Consider the following 23664-nt stretch of genomic DNA (forward strand, 5'->3'; position numbering starts at 1 on the left):
TTATAGAAAGTTTTGATTTTTGTGGAAACTGCATTTTCTGTCAGAAAATCATTCCAGCTGAAAATTCCTCACCAGATATACTTGTAATATCTGATGAAATACTATAGGGAAGATTGGACTGCTACCTTACCATTATGAGACCTCCAGTTTCTCTGCCCAGGAAATAAACATCTATAGTTTAAACAAAGCAAACAGCAACAGAATATCAAGCTGTACACGTGGAAAAAGAAAAATTCTGGATCCAGTTCTGCAGTATGCTGAGCACCCTGAACTCTCATTGAAGCTAATGGGCATTGAGGGCGCTCAGCCCCTGTTGGATCAGGTTCTCAGTTCGCTAACATATCTCAGTTCAAAGTCTTCCAGCTGATGGTAGCAACCCAAGTTAACAGATAAGTTAAAACATATATAAATATTATTTAAATCGTGATCATATTTCCCTTTTAGCAATTTTAATGTTTCTGCCACCCCAAAAGGAAACAATTCCCGTCTGCCATGGGGAAAAAATAGAACAGTTGAGAGAACTGTACGGCTTAGGTTCAAATATATGTTTCATTTTGTTGTTGGTGGGTTTAATCAGTTGCACAGAGAGCCTAATATATATGCAGAACTTTAATTTGCTTCTATGACAATTTGCCAGAGGGCAAATTGAATTGCACTAACTTGAGAAGTGGTGGCACTTTCCCTGCCCCTTTCTTGATAAGTTCAAGCTGAAGCAGAAAGCCTTGCTAATAGCACAGTGTCATAAACAGATAGCTAAGGGTTAATGTCTCTTTCACCTGAAGCACCTGACCAGAGGACCAATCAGGAAACCGGATTTTTTCAACTTTGGGTGGAGGGAATTGAGTGTCTAAGGTCTTTTGTTTTCTGCCTGCCTGCTTTCTCTGAGCTTTGGAGAAGTAGTTCTACTTTCTAGTCTTCTGTTTCCAAGTGTAAGGACAAAGAGATCAGATAGTAAGTTATATGGTTTCTTTTCTTTGGTATTTGCATGAATATAAGTGCTGGAGTGCTTTGATTTGTATTCTTTTGGAATAAGGCTGTTTATTCAATATTCTTTTAAGCAATTGACCCTGTGTTGTATTATCTCAATACAGAGAGAACATTTGTACTTATTTTTCTTTCTTTTTATATAAAGCTTTCTTTTAAGACCTGTTGGAGTTTTTCTTTACTTCAGGGAAATTGAGTCTGTACTCACCAGGGAATTGGTGGGAGGAAGAAATCAAGGGGAGATTTGTGTGTTGGATTGCTAGCCTGACCTTGCATTCCCTCTGGGGGAATAGGAAAGTACTTTTTGTTTCCAGGATTGGGAACAGAGAGGGAGATTCACTCTGTTTGGGTTCACAGAGCTTGTGTCTGTGTATCTCTCCAGGAGCACCTGGAGGGGGGAAGGGAAAAAGGATTATTTCCCTTTGTTGTGAGACTCAAGGGATTTGGGTCTTGGGGTCCCCAGGGAAGGTTTTTCAGGGGGACCAGAGTGCCCCAAAACACTCTAATTTTTTGGGTGGTGGCAGCAGGTACCAGGTCCAAGCTGGTAACTAAGCTTGGAGGTTTTCATGCTAACCCCCATATTTTGGACGCTAAGGTCCAAATCTGGGACTAAGGTTATTACATGAGTGGCAGCTGGTGGGAGATAGACAGAACCCAGAAGCCAGTAGAAATATTATATTTTTCTTTTCTCTGCTAAGGGCTTTTTAGCAGAGAGAAGCAGTTGGTTTTAAAAGGGAACCAGAGAGAATTTTTTTTTCTGCTCTCTCTCGCAGTTTGTGGCTTGCATGTTAAGGGTCTTTTGTCATGCAATAGCCCTCCCATTAGGAGGCAAGTACCGGCACTTATATGCATGCAAATAAAGTGGTTTTTCTGGTTTCCTTTCATTGAACATTAGCTAGAGAGAGAAAAGGAAAAAAGCACTGTTGCTAGGCAGACGTCAGGAGGCAACAGAACCTGCAGTTCAGAAGATAAACACCGGAGGGCACCCCAACACAAGAAAACAGGAACCATGACTTCTAAGGCAAAAATTGACGCCGAAGAACAAATCAAAGAAGCTGAACACAGGCGACAGATGGAGATGAAAGAAAAGGAAGAAAGCATGAAACTGGCAGCCTTCCAAAGAGAACAGGCAGCCCAAGAGGCAGCACACAAAAGAAAACTAGAAGAAGAAGAGATAGCCTACCGAAGGAAACAAGCAGAAGAAGAGTTGGCCCACCACCGAGAAATGGAAAAACACCAAAAAGAAATGGAAAAACAACAAAAAGAAATGGAAAAACAACAAAAAGAGAATGAAGAGAAGGAAAAACAGAGAAAACATGAACTGGAGTTGGCAAAAGCTGGGCTGCATGTGCCAGCCAACCCTAACAACCCGGCGCCAATTATTGCTCCACAGCACAGGAAATTTCCCACCTACAAGGCAGGTGATGACACCGAGGCCTTCTTGGAAAATTTTGAAAGAGCCTGTCTTGGGTACAGCATTCCCGAAGACCAGTACATGGTAGAATTGAGGTCACAGCTCAGTGGACCTTTAGCAGAGGTGGCAGCTGAAATGCCTAAGCACCAAATGAATGACTATAAACTTTTTCTAACCAAGGCCAGATACAGGATGGGGATAACCCCAGATCATGCCCGTCGGCGCTTCAGAACCCAAAAGTGGAAACCAGAGGTGTCATTTCCCAAACACGCCTACTACATTGCAAAAAACTATGAGGCCTGGCTAACAGGAAACAACATTCAAACCTTGGAAGAACTGAACCTCCTCATACAAATGGAGCAGTTCTTGGATGGTGTTCCTGAAGACATCACGCGGTACATACAAGATGGAAACCCCAAGAATATCGCTGAGGCGGGGGAGATTGGAGCCAAATGGATGGAACTGGCAGAAAGCAAGAAAGCTACTGTCAAGGGGAACGATTACCCCAGGGGGCACACAGACCATAAACCCTACAACCGAGGACAGCCAAAGACCCCACATACCACCCAAGTAAAGCCACAGATACCCTACCCTTCAACCTCACCAGTCTCCAGTAACTCACCTCGGCCCAGTGACCCATCAGATGGAAGATGCTTTAAGTGTAATGAACTGGGACATATCAAGGCCAAGTGTCCCAAGAACACCATGCGAGTGCAATTCATTACACCACCATCACACCAAAGATCCCCAGGCCCGGATGCCTCTCAAATACCCTTGGAGCAAAGGGAAAATTTGAGAGTGGGCGGAAAGAAGGTTACTGCGTGGAGAGACACGGGGGCACAAGTGTCAGCTATCCACCAATCCTTCGTTGACCCCAAATTCATCAACCCAAAGGCCAAAGTTACAATTTACCCCTTCATGTCACAAGCTGTAGACTTGCCTACAGCTCAACTGCCTGTCCAGTACAAAGGCTGGTCAGGAATGTGGACTTTTGCAGTCTATGACAATTATCCTATCCCCATGCTACTGGGGGAAGACTTGGCCAACCAGGTGAGGCGGGCCAAGAGAGTGGGAATGGTTACACGTAGCCAAACCAGGCAAGCTTCCAGACCCATTCCTGTTCCTGAACCGTCCACAGAGGCCCCGTCTGTGTTACCAGAGACCCAGACAGAGGTAGTGGACCCAGATTCCATGCCTACCACTGAAACAGCCACAGCATCTCCAGTCCCAGGCCCGGAACTGGAACAGCAACCAGCACCAGCAAGTGCAACCCCATCTTCAAACTCAACGCCAGAGGGCGCTAGCGAGCCAGAACTGGCAGAAGCAAAAGACAACCATACCCAAAAGGCTCAGCCAGAGCCTAAAATACCCTCAGGTGCACCAGCGGAGAGCGGTTCACCAGCAACGGAAACAACCCCATCACCTACATCGCTTCCAGAGGGACCAAGCCCAAGTCCACAGTCTGAGGAAGAACTGGTGACCCCAGCCTCAAGGGAACAGTTCCAGACTGAGCAGGAAGCAGATGACAGCCTTCAGAAAGCTTGGGCGGCGGCACGGAGCACCCCACCGCCTCTCAGCTCTTCTAATCGATCCCGGTTTGTTATAGACCAAGGACTTTTATACAAGGAAATTCTTTCCGGTGGACACCGGGAAGAATGGCAGCCGCAAAAACAGTTGGTGGTTCCAACTAAGTACCGGGGGAAGCTCTTAAGCTTAGCCCATGATCATCCCAGTGGCCATGCTGGGGTGAACAGAACCAAGGACCGGTTGGGGAAGTCCTTCCACTGGGAGGGGATGGGCAAGGACGTTGCCAAGTATGTCCGGTCTTGTGAGGTATGCCAAAGAGTGGGAAAGCCTCAAGACCAGGTCAAGGCCCCTCTCCAGCCACTCCCCATAATTGAGGTCCCATTTCAGCGAGTAGCTGTGGATATTCTGGGCCCTTTCCCAAAAAAGACGCCCAGAGGAAAGCAGTACGTACTGACTTTAGTGGACTTTGCTACCCGATGGCCGGAAGCAGTCGCTCTAGGCAACACCAGGGCTAACACTGTGTGCCTGGCCCTAACAGACATCTTTGCCAGGGTAGGTTGGCCCTGCGACATCCTTACAGATTCAGGGTCTAATTTCCTGGCAGGGACCATGGAAAAACTGTGGGAAACTCATGGGGTGAATCACTTGGTTGCCACCCCATACCACCATCAAACCAATGGCCTGGTGGAAAGGTTCAATGGAACTTTGGGGGCCATGATACGAAAATTCATCAACGAATTCTCCAATAATTGGGACCTAGTGTTGCAGCAGTTGCTGTTTGCCTACAGGGCTGTACCACATCCCAGTTTAGGGTTTTCACCATTTGAACTTGTGTATGGTCACGAGGTTAAGGGGCCATTACAGTTGGTGAAGCAGCAATGGGAGGGGTTTACGCCTTCTCCAGGAACTAACATGCTGGACTTTGTAAGCAACCTACAAAACACCCTCCGACACTCTTTAGCCCTTGCTAAAGAGAACCTACAGGATGCTCAAGAAGAGCAAAAGGCCTGGTATGACAGACATGCCAGAGATCGGTCCTTCAAGGTAGGAGACCAGGTTATGGTCTTGAAGGCGCAACAGGCCCATAAGATGGAAGCCTCATGGGAAGGGCCATTCACGGTCCAAGAGCGCCTGGGAGCTGTAAACTACCTCATAGCATTTCCCAATTCCTCACTAAAGCCTAAAGTGTACCATGTTAATTCTCTCAAGCCTTTCTATTCCAGAGACTTACAGGTTTGTCAGTTTACAGTCCAGGGAGAGGATGCTGAGTGGCCTGACGGTGTCTACTACGACGGGAAAAAAGACGGTGGCGTGGAAGAGGTGAACCTCTCAACCACTCTGGAACGTCTGCAGCGGCAGCAAATCAAGGAGCTGTGCACTAGCTTCGCCCCATTGTTCTCAGCCACCCCAGGACGGACTGAACGGGCATACCACTCCATTGATACAGGTAATGCTCACCCAATCAGAACCCCACCCTACCGAGTGTCTCCTCATGCCCAAGCTGCTATAGAACGGGAGATCCAGAACATGCTACAGATGGGTATAATCCGCTCATCTACCAGTGCATGGGCATCTCCAGTGGTTCTGGTACCCAAACCCGATGGGGAAATACGCTTTTGCGTGGACTACCGTAAGCTAAATGCTGTAACTCGTCCGGACAACTATCCAATGCCACGTACCGATGAGCTATTGGAAAAGTTGGGACGTGCCCAGTTCATCTCTACAATAGACTTAACCAAGGGGTACTGGCAAGTACCGCTAGATGAACCTGCCAAGGAGAGGTCAGCATTCGTCACCCATGCGGGGGTGTATGAATTCAATGTCCTTCCTTTCGGCCTTCGAAATGCACCCGCCACCTTCCAGAGGCTGGTAGATGGTCTACTAGCTGGACTGGGAGAATTTGCAGTTGCCTACCTCGATGGTGTGGCCATTTTTTCAGACTCCTGGCCCGAACACCTACTACACCTGGAAAAGGTCTTTGAGCGCATCAGGCAGGCAGGACTAACTGTTAAGGCCAAAAAGTGTCAAATAGGCCAAAACAGAGTGACTTACCTGGGGCACCAGGTGGGTCGAGGAACCATAAACCCCCTACAGGCCAAGGTGGATGCTATCCAAAAGTGGCCTGTCCCAAAGTCAAAGAAGCAGGTCCAATCCTTCTTAGGCTTGGCCGGATACTACAGGCGATTTGTACCACACTACAGCCAAATCGCTGCCCCATTGACCGACCTGACCAAAAAGACCCAGCCAAATGCCGTTAAGTGGACTGATGAGTGTCAAAAGGCCTTTACCCAACTTAAGGCAACGCTCATGTCTGACCCTGTGCTCAGGGCCCCGGACTTTGACAAGCCATTCCTAGTAACAACAGATGCATCTGAGCGTGGTATAGGAGCAGTGCTCATGCAGGAAGCAACAGATCACAACTTCCATCCTGTCGTGTTTCTCAGCAAGAAACTGTCTGAGAGGGAAAGTCACTGGTCAGTCAGTGAAAAGGAATGCTATGCCATTGTGTACGCCCTGGAAAAGCTACGCCCATATGTTTGGGGACGGCGGTTCCAACTACAAACTGACCATGCTGCACTAAAGTGGCTTCATACTGCCAAGGGGAACAACAAGAAACTTCTTCGTTGGAGTTTAGCTCTCCAAGATTTTGATTTTGAAATTCAACACATCACAGGAGCTTCTAACAAAGTAGCTGATGCACTCTCCCGTGAAAGTTTCCCAGAATTCAGTAGTTAAAAAGTGTTCTTAAAATGTAGAAGTCTGTTAGTTATATACTTAGGAGTATATGTAAAGGTGTATGTGTTGTATTAATCTGTTTATTTTCAAGTTCTAGAAGGAAATCGCCGCCAGTGAGCTTCCCCACTGTCTGCAATTTGGGGGGCGTGTCATAAACAGATAGCTAAGGGTTAATGTCTCTTTCACCTGAAGCACCTGACCAGAGGACCAATCAGGAAACCGGATTTTTTCAACTTTGGGTGGAGGGAATTGAGTGTCTAAGGTCTTTTGTTTTCTGCCTGCCTGCTTTCTCTGAGCTTTGGAGAAGTAGTTCTACTTTCTAGTCTTCTGTTTCCAAGTGTAAGGACAAAGAGATCAGATAGTAAGTTATATGGTTTCTTTTCTTTGGTATTTGCATGAATATAAGTGCTGGAGTGCTTTGATTTGTATTCTTTTGGAATAAGGCTGTTTATTCAATATTCTTTTAAGCAATTGACCCTGTGTTGTATTATCTCAATACAGAGAGAACATTTGTACTTATTTTTCTTTCTTTTTATATAAAGCTTTCTTTTAAGACCTGTTGGAGTTTTTCTTTACTTCAGGGAAATTGAGTCTGTACTCACCAGGGAATTGGTGGGAGGAAGAAATCAAGGGGAGATTTGTGTGTTGGATTGCTAGCCTGACCTTGCATTCCCTCTGGGGGAATAGGAAAGTACTTTTTGTTTCCAGGATTGGGAACAGAGAGGGAGATTCACTCTGTTTGGGTTCACAGAGCTTGTGTCTGTGTATCTCTCCAGGAGCACCTGGAGGGGGGAAGGGAAAAAGGATTATTTCCCTTTGTTGTGAGACTCAAGGGATTTGGGTCTTGGGGTCCCCAGGGAAGGTTTTTCAGGGGGACCAGAGTGCCCCAAAACACTCTAATTTTTTGGGTGGTGGCAGCAGGTACCAGGTCCAAGCTGGTAACTAAGCTTGGAGGTTTTCATGCTAACCCCCATATTTTGGACGCTAAGGTCCAAATCTGGGACTAAGGTTATTACACACAGAAGTAGTTCACACCATGTAATCAGCTTTGGAGAGTTTTCATGAAACTCCTGTCCTCATATTCCTGTTTACATTTTTCTTACCTTAATGAAAAGACTGTCTTTTTTGCAGGTATAAAGGTAGGACCAGTACTGCAGTAGAAGCGTCCCTGCTAATGTAAAGTTGATACGAAAGCACTTTCAGCTTTTATTAGTTACACTCATTTCCCCCTTTGGCTTAGTTCATGGTTTCTTCTAGCTCAACAAAAGATGATTTTCTCTGGTGTATACATAGCTTTAGCTCCTAATGATGGCTTTCTGCTTTACACTGGTGGTCCTCTGAGGCTGTTTGTTTTAGCATCTTGTGCTGACGGGTACATTTGGTGATAGCTTTGGAATACTAATGCTAATGCTGGTTCTCACAAAGCTTGGCTTTTGAAAAATGCTTTAGGCCATTCAGTACCCCTCTACCACGCTGAGCGACAAGAGGGCAGAAAGGCCATGCTCAGTAATGTTTTTTGTGCAAAGTAGCCCACAGGAATGGCAGCTCTTTGCTTCACATCCTTCTGCCCAGGCTTCTTACAAAGCTGTAGCCATCTATTTGCATAAATATCAGGCCTGTCCCTTGTTGCAGTCTTTGTTACATAAATGCTATCAAAGGAAATGGAGGGAGAACAGATTCGAACATCTTGCATTCCGCTCTTAGAAAAAAGTGTGATTGTATAACTAATTCACATTATTTTCTTTTTGGTTTTATTAGATTTCCTTCCCCCTCTGTCCCCATTCCAATTTTTTGTTTCAGAGTCACTGTTCCCCCTGACCTGTGGAGGGACATTAGCAATAGATACCTTGGAGCAATAGCACTTGCAGTGTTCTCTGCAGGAGAACCCTTCTACATTATTATGACCAGTGATTGATTTGCTTCAGGTTATTGTTCTCTTCCATTAACCCCTCGGCACAGTCACTCCTCATCACCCATTTCATGACAGAGATATGAGAACTTTACTGCCACTATATTTCTGATGATCAGCTTAACTTGCCCAAATCTCCTGTAGGTTAATGCATGATTGGTATATGCTGTACATACCAGTTACTAGTCTGCAGGGAAGGAGTTCACACAGTCTCCAATAGAAGAGGAGACAGTCCATAAACTAATCTTGCTATTAAAATGTTGTACACACAGTTAAAAGCTTAGTAACTATTGGTCAGTCTACCATATGTAGGCGTTATGCCTCCACGTCAGTCTCATTCATATGGGTAATATCAGAGTAACAAATAAAGAGAACCATTTCAACTAGGGCTATTGATTAATCACAATTAACTCATACGATTAACTAAAAAAAACCGCAAAATTAAAAAAATTAATCATGATTAATCGCAGTTTTAATTGCACTGTTAAACAATAGAATACCAATTGAAATTTATTAAATATTTTTGGATGTTTTTCTACATTTTCAAATATATCGATTTCAATTACAATACAGAATACAAAGTGGACAGTACTCACTTTATATAATTTTTATTTCAAATATTTGCACTGTAAAATTATTAAAAAAAATAGTATTTTTCAATTCACATACAAGTACTGTAGTGTGATCTCCTTATCATGAAAGTGCAACTTACAAATATAGATTATTTTTGTTACATAACTGCACTCAAAAACATAACAATGTAAAACTTTAGAGCCTACACGTTCATCAGTCCTACTTCTTGTTCAGCCAATCGCTAAAACAAACAAGTTTGTTTACATTTGCAGGAGATAACGCTGCACGCTTATTTACAATGTCACCTGAAAGTGAGAACAGGCGTTCGCATGGCACTGTTGTAGCTGGCATCACAGTATATTTACGTGCCAGATGCACTAAAGATTCACATGCCTCTTCATGCTTCAGCCACCGTTCCAGAGGACATGTGTCCACGCTGATGACGCTTGTTAAAAAATAAATGCGTTAATTAAATTTGTGACTGAACTCCCTGGGGGGAGAATTGTATGTCTCCTGCTCTGTGTTTTACCCGCATTCTGCCATGTATTTCATGTTATACCAGTCTAAGATGATGACCCAGCACATGCTGTTCATTGTAAGAACACTTTAACTGCAAATTTTGACAAAATGCAAAAAAGGTACCAGCGTGAAATTTCTAAAGATAGCTACAGCACTCAACCTAAGAAGCTGAAGTGCCTTCCAAAATCGGAGAGGGATGAGGTGTGGAGCATGTTTTCAGAAGTCTTAAAGGAGCAACACTCTGATGCAGAAACTACAGAACCCAAACCACCTTCTGCTGGTGGCATCTGACTCAGATAATGAAAATGAACATATATCAGTCCGCACTGCTTTGGATCATTATCGAGCCGAACTCGTCATCAACATGGAGGTACGTCCTCTGGGAAGGTGGTTGAATCATGAAGGGACATATGAGTCTTTAGCACATCTGGCATGTAAATATCTTGCGACGCTGGCTACAACAGTGCCATGCGAATGCCTGTTCTCACTTTCAGGTGACATTGTAAACAAGAAGCGGGCAGCATTATCTTTTGAAAACGTTTTCTGAGCAATTAGCTGAACAAGAAGTAGGACTGATTGGACTTGTAGGCTCTAAAGTTTTACACATTATGTTTTTGAATGCAGTTTTTTGTACATAATTCTAGTTGTCAGTTTGACTTTCATGAGAAAGAGATTGCACTACAGTACTTGTATTAGGTGAATTGAAAAATTTTATTTCTTTTGTTTTCTACAGTGCAAATATTTGTAATAAAAAAATGTTAAATGAGCACTGTACACTTTGTATTTTGTGTTGCAATTGAAATCAATATATTTGAAAATGTAGAAAATATCAAAAAATATTTAAATAAATGGTATTCTATTGTTTAACAGTGCGATTAATAACACGATTAATCATGTTCCATGTTTTTAATCGTATCAGAGGGGTAGCCATGTTAGTCTGGATCTGTAAAAGCAGCAAAGAGTCCTGTGGCACCTTATAGACTAACAGTCGTATTGGAGCATGAGCTCCAGCATCATGCATCTGACGAAGTGGGTATTCACTCACTAAAGCTCATGCTCCAATATGTCTGTTAGTCTATAAGGTGCCACAGGACTCTTTGCTGCTTTTTTAATCGTGATTGTGATTAATTTTTTTTTTAATCGCTTGACAGCCCTAATTTCAACTAAATAGCTAAATTAGCCAAGTGATTTATTGAGCTGTCTGGGGTCTCTGCTTACATACACCTTTCTTCACACCCAACTTCAACAGAACGAAATTAGCAGTGTCTTCACTGACCTCCAACCAGCTGTCACTTGGTATTAGCCCAACCTGCTTCTATGTAGTCAGGGAGATTTCAGGGACTACATCATAGCGATTCCCTCATGCGTTTGAATGGTAACAAGTAATTTTTGCCTGAATGACGTTCAGCTTTTGAATACCATGATGTTTGTACTACTTCCTATTACTAAGCAGATACATCTTCAAGTAGTATATAAAATCTTCTGATACTTGCCGTCAGGCCCCTTGAATACTCTAACTTGGTGGGAAACGCTAATTGCAAGATGATAGAATTCCATTGTGTAAATTCCATGCACAAAGCCAGGTGGCACAAATTAAAACAAAAACATGGAATGAACAAGCCAGGTATCCATTTTGATCCTGACCATTTTGTTTGTTGGTTGTATCACTTTCTCCCAATTCTTTGTTTTTTGCCCTTCGGACTGTAAACTCTTTGGAGCAGGGACTGTCTCTTTCTACACAGGAATGTGCAGTGCCTAGCCCATTTTGAGTAGTATAAATACTAGTTTGTTTTCTGTTAGGTTCTTTTGTTTATGGCTATATTTACCGCTAGATATTACTGACTATTGTAGGCGAGCTTGATATAGAGAAATCACTGTAACTGTAACCGACTGTCTTCGAGGGACAAGTGGTGTTCAGCCACCCGCGATTGGGCAATGAATGAATAATGTATTTCTCCTTCAAAACCTACATAAATCATGACACAAAAGAAGGAATTGCTAAATAATTTTTAAAACCTAATACAGATTTTGTTTTTATACTATTAGGTGAACTTTCTGTGGAAGACAATCAGGACCCTTTCCTTGTTAGTATACATATCATCGCAGACCCTGGTGAATCCAAAGTTCTCCAGCAAGCCATTGATAAACTGTTAGCATGGATCCATCCAGACCTCCAATTGTTCCGAGTCTCAGAAAGACGGGTCTCAAGGAAGCACAGGAAGTCTGGTAAGGCTGCTGTTTCTCAGCCAGCCCTTGCAGTCATTCTGTTCCTGCAGGAGGAATATGGAGAAGAACCAATCTTACAGCTCCATGAAACCTTTCAGAGACCACCTTGGCATTACCACCATACAGAACGAGTGCATGGCAAGTTCCTCCCTTACATGCCATGCAGTCAGGACTTCTTCACTTTGGCCCATGGGACCCCTTTGTGGGCCATCCGACCAGTGCATTATGGGAGAGAAATTATCCGCTTTGCCATATACTGCAGGAATGAAAACTTTATTGACATTATGAAACTGTACCAGTTAATCCTGAAAAGACCGGTGTGTCAGAAAAAGGCAGACTTTTGTGTCTTTCCTGTCTATTCTAACATGGATATAGACATTCAGTTCTCTTTAAAAAGACTCCCTAAGGGCCAGATTCCAACCCCTACAGAGTCAGCGGTGCTGGAATTCCGAGTAGATGTTGGACAGCTTATTCCTCTCTTGCCCAATCCTTGTAGCCCAATCAGTGAAGGCAGATGGCAAACAGAAGACCATGATGGGAATAAGATCCTTTTGCAGGTATTCTTTAACTTCTCTAATTTTGTATATGATGAAACAGAAACATATTTGTTAATTTGTACAAGAATGCTAATTTGTCCCAGAACAGCAAATAAAGGGCGGGGCTTCCATAACAATATCCTGGTAGGCAGACCCAAGAAAATACTGCTAAAAAGAGAGTTTATAAAATCTTTACTGATGTAAAAATATATAAATCAATACAGCTGTAGGTGACACCATGATGTTCATATGTCCCTTAGCCCCATGTTAAGCAAAGAAGAGACTGAGATAAGCCAAGTATGGAAAAGGGAAAGATTGTGAAATGATAGCTAAAGGTGCATGTTTTTGCAGTTTTTATAAGAAACATGAATACCCAGACCACACATCTTAATAAAATAGCTATTAGTGACTAGCTCTTTATTAGAGGTAAACAGAATTTTTGATGGTACAAATTATTTTCTTACATATGTATTAAAACACTGGGTGACCAACTGCACGTTAATAGATGGCACAGGAATCTTCTTGTTCTGCAAAATAGCTATCAGACCCAGAAAAAACGAGAAAGAAGCAGAGAAGCAACCTGAGCTGTTTAGGAGACCTGCTCCGTGCAATCTGCCTTCTCAATCTTATCTCAAGCTGCATGTACTCATAGACAGATTCTGTGGAGAGTTTGGTCAATCGGAGGGGAAAGGTCATGAAAGGCACAGTACCCATACTATATCTCAGGCTGCTTAGAGTCACTTCAACATATGCAAGTGAGTTAAATAGAATAACAAATAACAAGCTTTCCAAAACTGCACTCTTCATCAAGATACAGTAACTCCTCGCTTAAAGTCATCCCAGTTAACATTGTTACGTTGCTGATCAATTAGGGAACATACTCATTTAAAGTTGTGCAATGCTCCCTTCTAACTTCATTTGGCAGCTGCCTGCTTTGTCCGTTGCTTGCAGGAAGAGCAGCCCGTTGGAGCTAGCTGGTGGGGGCTTGGAACCAGGGTGGAACGGCAGCTCCCCTATCAGCTCCCCATTCCCCTATGTTTCCTGTGCAGCAGTCGCCCAGCAAGCTAGCAATCAGCAGTTCAGCTGTCCCTCCCCACACTGCCATCAAGGCTGGCTTTATGATTTATATTTCTGCTCAATAAAAATAGCCCACATCCACTGTTAATTTTCACTTTATTTTTAAAAATCCATGGGACAGATCATCCCCTAAATCCACATGCTATTAATGCTAAGTATGTGTGTCAAGGAAAGTTAGACCCTTACATTTAGAAGAATGTAATCATTCCGATTTTAAAGGGGAGAGGTTTACAGTGAATTTTATTTGTGAAAGTTGCCCTTGCTATTGAAGTTCTCTATCTACAGAACAGGCACCATAGGTTTGATCCTTTTGCTTCGTGGAGCTCAGGCTGCTGACAGTTGTGGGAAGTTCTGCTTGAACTTGCTGAGCGCCCATATCTCTTTCTGTCCTCTGCACACTTCTGTAGAGTTGAGTGTGCGCAGACCATCTCTGTAATGTAGCGGCTGTGTGCCCGTAGCTCTTCTCACTGGCAAGATCACCGCACCGTGCACCTTGCTATTGCAGATCCCACCTATGCGGTAGCTCTACCCCTTGCTCCACTGGCAGCAACGGCACTGCCCCACATAGGTGCCTCAAGTCTGACTGCAGCTGAGAAGGCAATTCGCTTTTCCTGACCATCCAGTCCTTGGCCTTTCTGCTGAGACTGACACTCATTTTAGTTGTTGGACTGGTTTTTGTGATGTGGACTGGTTAGGCACTAGGTTGGGATAACCAGTTCATTTCAGAATGGCCACGAACCACCTTGATGTGGGAACCACTTGTGATTACCTTCACTTACTGCTTTTCTTCTATAGATTAAAGGGTCCATGTCCTATTAGTAATCTCTTGAACAGTGAAATTCTCTCTGATTCCAGGTTTTAATAGTGAATCTTCCAACTACAATAATTTACAGCACAATGACACTGAATGAAAAAAATTGTAATATCTTTGCTTAGGGTACTGTACAGGGGTTTAAACATTCCATGGCTATTGCCACAGTATCCGTATTAATTTTCACCTCCCATCAGAATGACATTCTAATATTTTTCAGCTTGCATATAGGTTTATGTTATTAATAAAAAGAATATTTTTGATTGCTACATACTCAATGATTATCTCCACATGCCAAAAGTATCACTTATACACACCAATAATAAATCTATACTTCAGAGTAATAAGAAAGTATTTAATGTGACTGGGATTTTAATATACTTCAGCAATGTGACCTATGTGTATCTTGTAGTGTACTTACAGGGGTTGGGACTCCTGCCAACCAGTAAAATTGATCCATCCTCTTAATCCATTGTGTAAATGCAGTTATCGGGGAGCTTAGATTAAGTAAGAGCAAGAAAAAAAAGTATTAATGGATGAGTCTGGCATCTGATATCCTTTGTTTGCAAAGATAACAATCTTCCAAAAATGTTTTGTTGTGGCATATTTGCTTTGTCTGCTTCCTCAAATTAACTCAAACAGCCTGATCTTATTCCAGCGGAAGTCAAGGGTAGATATGCTGTTGGATTTAGTGTGAGCAAGATTGTCTGTGATCAGTACTGGTTCTGTCATTATTTTCATATGCTGAATTTTTACAATGTATGTAGTAGTTCAGTAAATAACTGTCAAGCATTTCAGTGTAACTCCCAAAAGTCAATCTGTGAGTGCAGAGGTATTCCATCTATGTAAATGAAGGCATTCTGTATGGCCCTGATAAATATGTACAGTACAAAATATTTAAAGACAAGAAGAATTAAGGTTACTGAGCTAAATGAATATCAGATAAGTTGTACTATATAAAAAGGGATCAAAAGCTTGTATATGACAATTTATTTGTTAATCTAGTAAAAGGTTTGCCTTTATCTATCTTGCCTGTGTTCTTCAAAACCAGTATAGCTACAAACACTTTGAGATAAATAGCAGAGTGCATTTCTATTTTCAAAGTCTGAGCAATTGCAGTTAAAAGAACAAAAGGGAAGAGAGGGGAACAAACTAACTAGAAATCAAAGGAAGTGTAAAGGAAATAGAAAGTCAAGGACAGCCGCCAAAAAAAGTGGGGAAGTACAACTTCTGCAGAACAAAACTAAAGGATGGTGATTAAAGAAAAGTATGAGACACCTTAAATTAATGGTGCAAGTGGATAGAACAAATCTGATGAACAGTAAAAGGAAAGGAAGGCAAGGAGGGATTTTGACTGGACAGAAGGACAAAAAGAACAGCCTTTACAAAAATTTCCTTTATTTTCTTAGTGTGCTAAAAATTAGAGAAACAAGGTAGGTGAAGTCATATCTTTTATTGGACCAACTTCTGCTGGTTAAAAAGACAAGCTTTCAAGCTATGCAGGGCTCTTCTTCAGGTCTAAGAAAGGTCTCAGAGCATCACAGCTAAGTACAAGGTGGATCAGATTGTTTAGCATAAATAGTTAACACATATTTCAAGGGACCGTTCAGGGTGAAGTGTCCTCTTAACACTCCTGCACTCATAAGACAAAAAAGGGGATTAGTGGCTTATAGATTGTTGTACTAAGCCATAAATCTAGTGTCTTTAGATTTTTAGTATCTAGTAAAGTTATGAATTTAAGCTTCTAGCCTCATCATTTGTGTAGGTTTCTTTTGAGGACAAGGACTGAGAGGTCATATATGGAGTGATCATTTTGTGAAAAGTGTTTCCCCAGAGGTGATGTGGTATTTTTATCTTTTATCGTTTTTCTGTATGAGTTCATTCGAGAGCGTAGTGATTGTCTGGTTTCACCCACATCATTTTAGTGCACTGGATGAGGTACACCACATCTTGTGATAGGCATGTGTTGGACATGTTGCTGAAAACAACAGTCTAATTACAGATATAAGAAACTAATTTTTGCCTCCTGTTTCAAAAAAATTTGTCCTCTCAGTGTTTCTCCTGCAAGATATGCTCTGCTTTAGATGTTTGTGGATTCTCTAGTGTCAGTGATGGTTTTAATAGAAACACACAATCCTAAATGGAGGTCTTGGAAGCTAAGTAAAATAGGAAGTGATCTTTCAGCCATCCTGTCCTTCACCATGAATCAGAGACAGCCTCTTTTATATCTTTTTATTTAAAAAAATTATCTTAAATAGAATACCAATATATCGAATGCCATTTTAAACATAACATACGGTCAAAAAAAAGCCAGTGTACATATATAATGTTATAAGATTCCTATTGTGATGACTGGGACTATAAATTCACTGTAATTGTGAGCTCTGCTGTAAAAAGTGAGTGAAAGTTTCTAAAATGTCATAATAATCTATAACAACAAATGTTGATGGGGAAAGGTGCAAAAGGGAGACATACATTGAATTAGTCCAAACAAAGAGGCCTACTAATATAACTCAAGGATCATGCCTGGTAAACAAGAAAAGTATGGGATCAAAAATCAATGGACTAATATTGGTGTGTTGGGAATTAAGCCTAATTAGTCAACAAAATAATGAGGGGATGGGCTATTCCATCACACAGACACACCACTGCTTTTTGGGGTTCTTGAAAAGAAAAGATTTTGGGGGACTGCGGACGGATGTGGATGCTGGCTGACTCAAAGACGAGGAAGAAGTGAGCTTCGCCATCATGGCTGCCACCCTGCCATCTCCTGGAACCCTGGGATCTACCACGACACTGTTCAGCCTCAGTTGCCCTGATCCTGAGAGATGTCCTGATCAGACTGGGTCAGAGAGAGAGAGTGGGATCCTGATATCACCTCCTCCACTGGCTCTAGCTAAATCCCAACCATCAGCTGGGATGTGAGATTTTGTCATCCCTGCCCATGTGTCCTTTTCCTTCACTTTGTTCTCTTTCATATCCTTCTCTTGTTTTCTTCTTGTCTAATAAGAGTCTGCCTTAGCCAGCCAAGACTGGGCATTTTGCAACATGGATGAAACTCTCTGATCAGAGAGTTAAAATTAAAAGCAATGCTCTGAGTAGCTTGGTGCTGATACGAGTTTGTCAGATCTCAGAGAGGCTAATAAGACTAAATGACATGCCTGTGTTTTGCCATCAGTGAGATTGCACGTGAAAGTCAATCAGAAACCGAAGCTGCATTTTCTATATTTGCTGTTCTTTTCTCTCCCCTTTTGTGTGTATTTGTCTTGTTTTGCCTTCTAGGAAACTGGATCAGACTTCCAACAACACTAGCAGTAACATCTCCAGTTCATTTCAGCTAACCTCTTCTCCCGCCCTCTTCCCCCCATCCCCAAAAAAGGACAGTTATTACTATCTTTAATACCTTCCATGTCAAATGCTGAACTGTTTCCTTCTTTTCTGTATCTTTAATAAAGGATTTAACAGATTTGTAATAATGTGTTTGCCATGGTACTAAGCAGGCAGAGATCTCTGACAAAGTCATTTTAACACCTTTGACTCTTTGGGTCCATATATTCCATCGAAGTTAATACAACAACCCATCTAACAGAGTAAGATACTAATTGGCGTGAGGAAGGGTGTCAAAATCTGGCCCTTAGATCTTTGTAGTTGGGACTGTCCCTTACTCTGTGTTTGTACAGGGCCCTGGTCTCAGTTGAGGCCTATAGGAACTACTGAAATAAAACGGACTAATAAGAGAAATCTTTTTTTTTAAAGGTGGAAATTTCCTTTCTTCTGTCAACATGCAAAATGTTAACTAGCAGCCCTGGATTCTTCTCAGCAGATGTAGGAGGCCCTAATAACATAGACTCTGTAGATCTCTGTAACTTTCACCAAAACTTGTTTCCTTGATTTCTGAATGTTTGACTGAATATCCTTCAAAAATTCTGTTTTGATGTGGAGAGATTGTAATTTCTCATAGACTTCATGAAGATTTGTGAAGACTACAGTGAGCATGAGTAACCAACCAAGCATTAGGTTTTAAAAATATATTATTTTTTATTATAAAGCTAATCCGTTCAATCAACAGTTGTTCTCTTATGGGTATTCATGCAAAGGCTTAGGTGGTGTGGACAGATATATCATCCTCTCTATTTGGAATTTCAATCAAAATCAACCTTTTTTGGTGTTCTAGGGGCTGCACAAGTGGCGTGTCAGTTTGTACACAGAGTTTTTGTTCTGTCAGATGGCTGATCCTTTTCCAGTGTAGCTGGAGCTTTTGTTTCTAACACAAGCAGCACAGATATACCAGACAGTGCTTTGTCAATCTGCGGTGAGGTAATGGGCATTGCAAAAAGCAAACTGTAAGGAGGCTGAAGAAAAAAAAGTGTGAGATTTTGCTTCTGACGTCAGACAAAAGATTGGCCCCACCTGGGGAATATAAAGGCATTATGCTAAAAAGAACATCTGACATGTCCATGTCATTTACATTAACAGATAAAAACAAGTGTTTTTCTATTTTCATCTCTCCAAGGTCAGAGTAGCAGAGGAAGATCAGTCTCTCTCGCTCATGTTTCATGTCTCATTTTGATCCATCACATTCTGAAAATGGGTTCCAATTCTTTTACTATTTTTTAAATTTTTATATACATTTAGTTGGTAAAAGCAAAGAGGAACAGCAAATTGCCTAGCTCTCTGTATACAGTAGTTGACTAGTAGGTAGAGGCATGGTGTAGTGGCCTCAACACAGGACTGAGGGCCAATTTCCCCCGAGTTTTAATCTAGGCTTGTCAAACCCTAGTCCCAGATTTGGACCTTAGCGTCCAAAATATGGAGGTTAGCATGAAAACCTCGAAGCTTAGTTACCAGCTTGGACCTGGTACTGCTGCCACCACCCAAAAAATTAGTGTGTTTTGGGGCACTCTGGTCCCCCCGAAAACATTCCCTGGGGACCCCCAGACCCAAATCCCTTGAGTCTCACAACAAAGGGATATAAACCTTTTCCCTTCCCCCCTCCAGGTGTTCCTGGAGAGATACACAGAAGCAACCTCCGTGAATCTAAACAGAGGGATTCCACCCTCCCCGTTCCCAGCCTGGAGAACAGAATTACCGAGAGTTAATCTCTCTTTCCCCCCTCACCCAGAGGGTATGCAAAGTCAGGCTAGTACATCTAACACACACAAGTTTTCCTCTGACTTCTTCCTCCCACCAATTCCCTGGTGAGCACAGACTCAATTTCCCTGAAGTTCCTCACTAAAGAAAAACTCCAGCAGGTCTTAAAAGAAAGCTTTATATAAAAAGAAAGAAAAATACATACAAATGGTCTCTCTGTATTAAGGTGACAAATACAGGGTCGATTGCTTAAAAGAAATATGAATAAACAGCCTTATTCAAAAAGAATACAATTTAAAGCACTCCAGCAACTATAGACATGTAAATACAAAAGAAAAAAAACCATATAACTCACTATTTGACCTCTTTGTACTTACAACTGGGAAACAGAAGATTAGAAAGCAGGAAATAGAAAAATCCTTCTCTAGCTGAGAGAGATGCAGGCAGAAGACAAAGAACTCAGACACAAACTTTCCTCCACCCAGAGTTGAAAAAATCCGGTTTCCTGATTGGTCCTCTGGTCAGGTGCTTCAGGTTACTTTTTTTTCAGGTGAAAGAGACATTAACCCTTAGCTATCTGTTTATGACAAGGCTAAAATATGTTTTCCCTCTGATCTCCAGCAAATCAGAATTTAGAGATGGAAAAGTCCTATTCATTTATCTAATCCAGCTCTCTACCAGTAGAGGAGTATCCACTAACCTACATTTGCTAGTGTTTTCTCCGGCCTGGTATAAAATGTGCCAAGAGGTAGAATTTCCACTACTTCACTTGGGAGATTATTATACAGTCTAATAATACATCGTGTTGTTAGGATGGTTTACCATGATGTGGGATAAAGGGCTTCTGAAAGTGTTCTAGCAAATATTGCACTTGCCCATATAATTTAAGAGGGTATTTGAAAATGTGACCCATAAATTATAGGTCATCTTATTATTAAGGGGCTTATTCCTTCACCCTCTCACTTCCCTGGTCCTTCTCGCATGAACAGAGAGCAACAGTACCCGAAGTCCAAAGACGCAAACAATTCGATGTTTATTGGGGTGAACTTCCAGCAAGCACGATTCCAGTTTCCTTCCTTAGTGTCCCCCTTCCCAGCTCTGACACCACAGAGCCTTGCTTGTGTCCCTGTTCCTGTTCCCATCCCCTGTTCCCATTTTCCCCTTTAGCAAAACATGATTTTAATTCCCCCACCCCCCAGTCCCTGTTCCCATTTCCCCCCCTACCTTCCTGATTGACTGCAGACTATATAGTAAAATCTGAGTTTTGCTTAGCTATTCCTTAACCAATTATTTTACTGAAATTTAACTAACCAATCCTAACATACTGTAACATGGTTATTTAACCAATTATACCCCACCACCTTAATTGGTTTACACCCAGCAAAATTAATTATACAGTAGACAGAAACAATTACAGAACCAGACAGAGACCATGCAAATAAACATACAAAACAATACAGAAGTGAGGATTTCACAACTACATCTATACAGACATAAGAGTTTTCCAGCTGTGTCTATTGATAAGTGAGTTCTTGCCAGACAGAATGCTATTAAACTAAGGCCTTGGCTACACTGGCACTTTACAGCGCTGCAACTTTCTCGCTCAGGGGTGTGAAAAAAACACCCCCAAGCGCTGCAAGATACAGTGCTGTAAAACGCCAGTGTAAACTGTGCCGCAGCGCTGGGAGCGTGGCTGCCAGCGCTGCAAGCTAATCCCCATCAGGATGTGGAGTACGTGCAGCGCTGGGAGACCTCTCTCCCAGCACTGGCGCTGCGACCACACTCGCACTTCAAAGCACTGCCGCGCTTTGAAGTTTCGAGTGTAGCCAAGTCCTAAGTTTCCTTTTACATCTTCTAGGCTCTACCCTTCCTCTGGAGGTGATAGGAATATCAGGACAGGATTGTATTCCTAATAGCCCAATAGCACCTTATTTCAATGTGACTAGTTTGGAATGTGAGGAAGTGACCATATACTTCCCAGCTTACGGCTGCCTAACTACATCTTAGCTGATGGCCTTAGCCTGTCACAGTAAGAGAAGGCCATTACAGAGACAGACAGTGATTTTTGATTCTTTCTTTTATACCTCTATAACTAGCTAAGTGATAAGAATATACCTAAATTCTTAAAGTATAGGCCTTTGCAGACAGGCCTGAATATCTATATCCTAATGCTTATTACAAATATTTGTACATAAAGAAACTGTGGTGCAGGGATATAGTAACTTGCCAAAGACATCACAATGCAAGAGTAGAATCCATATGTCCTTTGGATTTCCAGTCCTTTGCGTTATCCATTAGACTATCCTCATTGCCAATGTTAGATCTGTCCCCCAAAGCATTTTTTAGATCTTCTAGTACAAGTCATTTGACTTGATAACTGTATTTGTGATCTAATATTTCAAAGGCCCCAGTCTAGGAATCCACAAATAAGGACTCTTAACACCTGCAGGGAGTCCCATTGTGTCTAGCTTCAGTTTCTACCAGTGCATGTTTTGTCTAAATATTTATCACCTATTTATTTTTTAATTACTTAATCTGTTTGCCATGCAGTTTATCTCACAGTAGAACAATTCTGCAGAGAAAATCAGAACAATTAGTGAGTGTAAACTGTATTCCTATACTGGACAACAATATAACAAAATAATTTCCTGCACAAACACGGGAAGTGATGAGATTGTTTGTGTCCTTGAAAATGAAATACTGCATTATGTAGGCTATCCAGAAATGTCTTCAAATACAAATTGATGTTTTTTTCATCAATATACACCTATTAAGAGCATCTGCATAATTTCTAAAATTTATCTTGCCTTCTGCATAAATAAAAATAATATAGCTGCAAATTCATCTCTGGTAAAACTTCATTGACTACCATTCAATTTGAGCCATTCTGTTTGACTCTTTTGAAATCTTGATCCCTTATCTATTAATGAAGCTGGTACAGTACTGTAGCTAATTTTAGTCAAAGATTCAGTTAGTTCTGTGTGGCATTAAGAATAGCCTATTACATTATGGATGGATGGATTATGGATTATGATAGATGAAAAGATGGATTATGAATTACCATAGCTTCATGAGTTAGTGTATTCATCTACAATACATAAAAGAACTCAACAGGGTTTATGTCCCATAATGCACCTTTGGCATGGACAGTTACAAATGAGCAAACAATTTTTTTGGAGATGTGAAAGTACCTCGTTACCTCTAAAATCAATGTAATAGATAATGAAAGATTTAAACAGCACATCTTTGCCTCCAAGACCATTGGGGTGTGCAGTACTGAGCAATGAGCAACAACAATGCTTGGAGGTTGTCTAGGCATTAAAGTAACAGTAAGTTGCTATCTGCACTAAATTTCAGTTGTTACCATCTTAAAATTCTTAAAATGTATCTAGTAATATAATTTAAAATATAAACAACTAAGGTATTTGCTGAATAAGTCTGCAAGCTGTCTAGGAATGGATGTGGAAGCTTGAGAGGTGAGATACTTTCTCAGTTCTGATACATTATCTGTGTGGTACAGTATTTGAACCATGCTGTGTTAAGTCATGAGGTGGAGGACAATAAATAAGGTATTGGCTTATTTGGGCCTAATTCTCACTTTGGATGTGTGTGAAGCTCCTGCTGCAGTCTGTGGGAATTGCCTGTAAGCGTATCTGGGGGCAAAATTTGGTATTTTGAATTATGTGAGAAATTCCAGTAAAGCTTTCAAAAGAAGTGATTTAAATACAAACTGCTGAGCTCATATTGAAATAACTAATATGAGGAGAAGGATCCAGGAAGTAATTAACCATTCAAAAAAGGTTTGCTAGGAATAGGGATGGGCAGGAGTGGGGAGAAAAAGGTCCCTTGCTCAGACAATAGATCTTGGAGATAGGGCAATGTTAAAACAGAAGGGTGACGTGAGTGTTCTTCAAAGAGTGGGAGACACTGGTTTTGACTGACACTAAGAATTGAAGTGTTTCAGGGTAATGATATGAGGGCAAGGCTATAGGTGACAGTGGTGGCATTGGTGCCCTTCTATCATTAGAATTGAGGTTGAAGGCTGGGGAGAAAGGGCTGATGATGACCATGAAGTTCTTCTTCAAGTGATGGTCCCTATTGTATTCCACCGAGGGGATTCAAAAACTGGGCTTCCTGCCCTCGTTTGTTTTCCATCAGTGACGAGCACCGGTGCTGATTGTACTGTTTGGGAAATCCCACATCACGTCCAGGTGCGGTATCTTCCTCTCCTTCCCTGTCCGTACATGGGAAAGATGAGCTC

At 41.7% G+C, this 23664-nt stretch overlaps 1 protein-coding gene across 4 annotated transcripts in view; it reads left to right on the top strand.

The window, feature by feature from the left end:
• The window catches only part of FAM124A (family with sequence similarity 124 member A), a 155910-nt gene that overhangs the window by 66328 nt on the left and 65918 nt on the right, over nucleotides 1-23664 (top strand). For 3 of the 4 annotated variants that reach the window (XM_050949072.1, XM_050949053.1, XM_050949063.1), the window contains one exon: nucleotides 11709-12445. In XM_050949072.1, coding sequence (XP_050805029.1) covers nucleotides 11709-12445 — 737 coding nt within the window. Of the gene's footprint in view, nucleotides 1-11708; nucleotides 12446-18068; nucleotides 18138-23664 lie in introns of all 4 variants that reach the window. The other variant, XM_050949082.1, reaches the window with a different exon arrangement.

This window comes from Gopherus flavomarginatus, chromosome 1 (assembly GCF_025201925.1).
Source record: "Gopherus flavomarginatus isolate rGopFla2 chromosome 1, rGopFla2.mat.asm, whole genome shotgun sequence".
NCBI lineage: Eukaryota > Metazoa > Chordata > Testudines > Testudinidae > Gopherus > Gopherus flavomarginatus.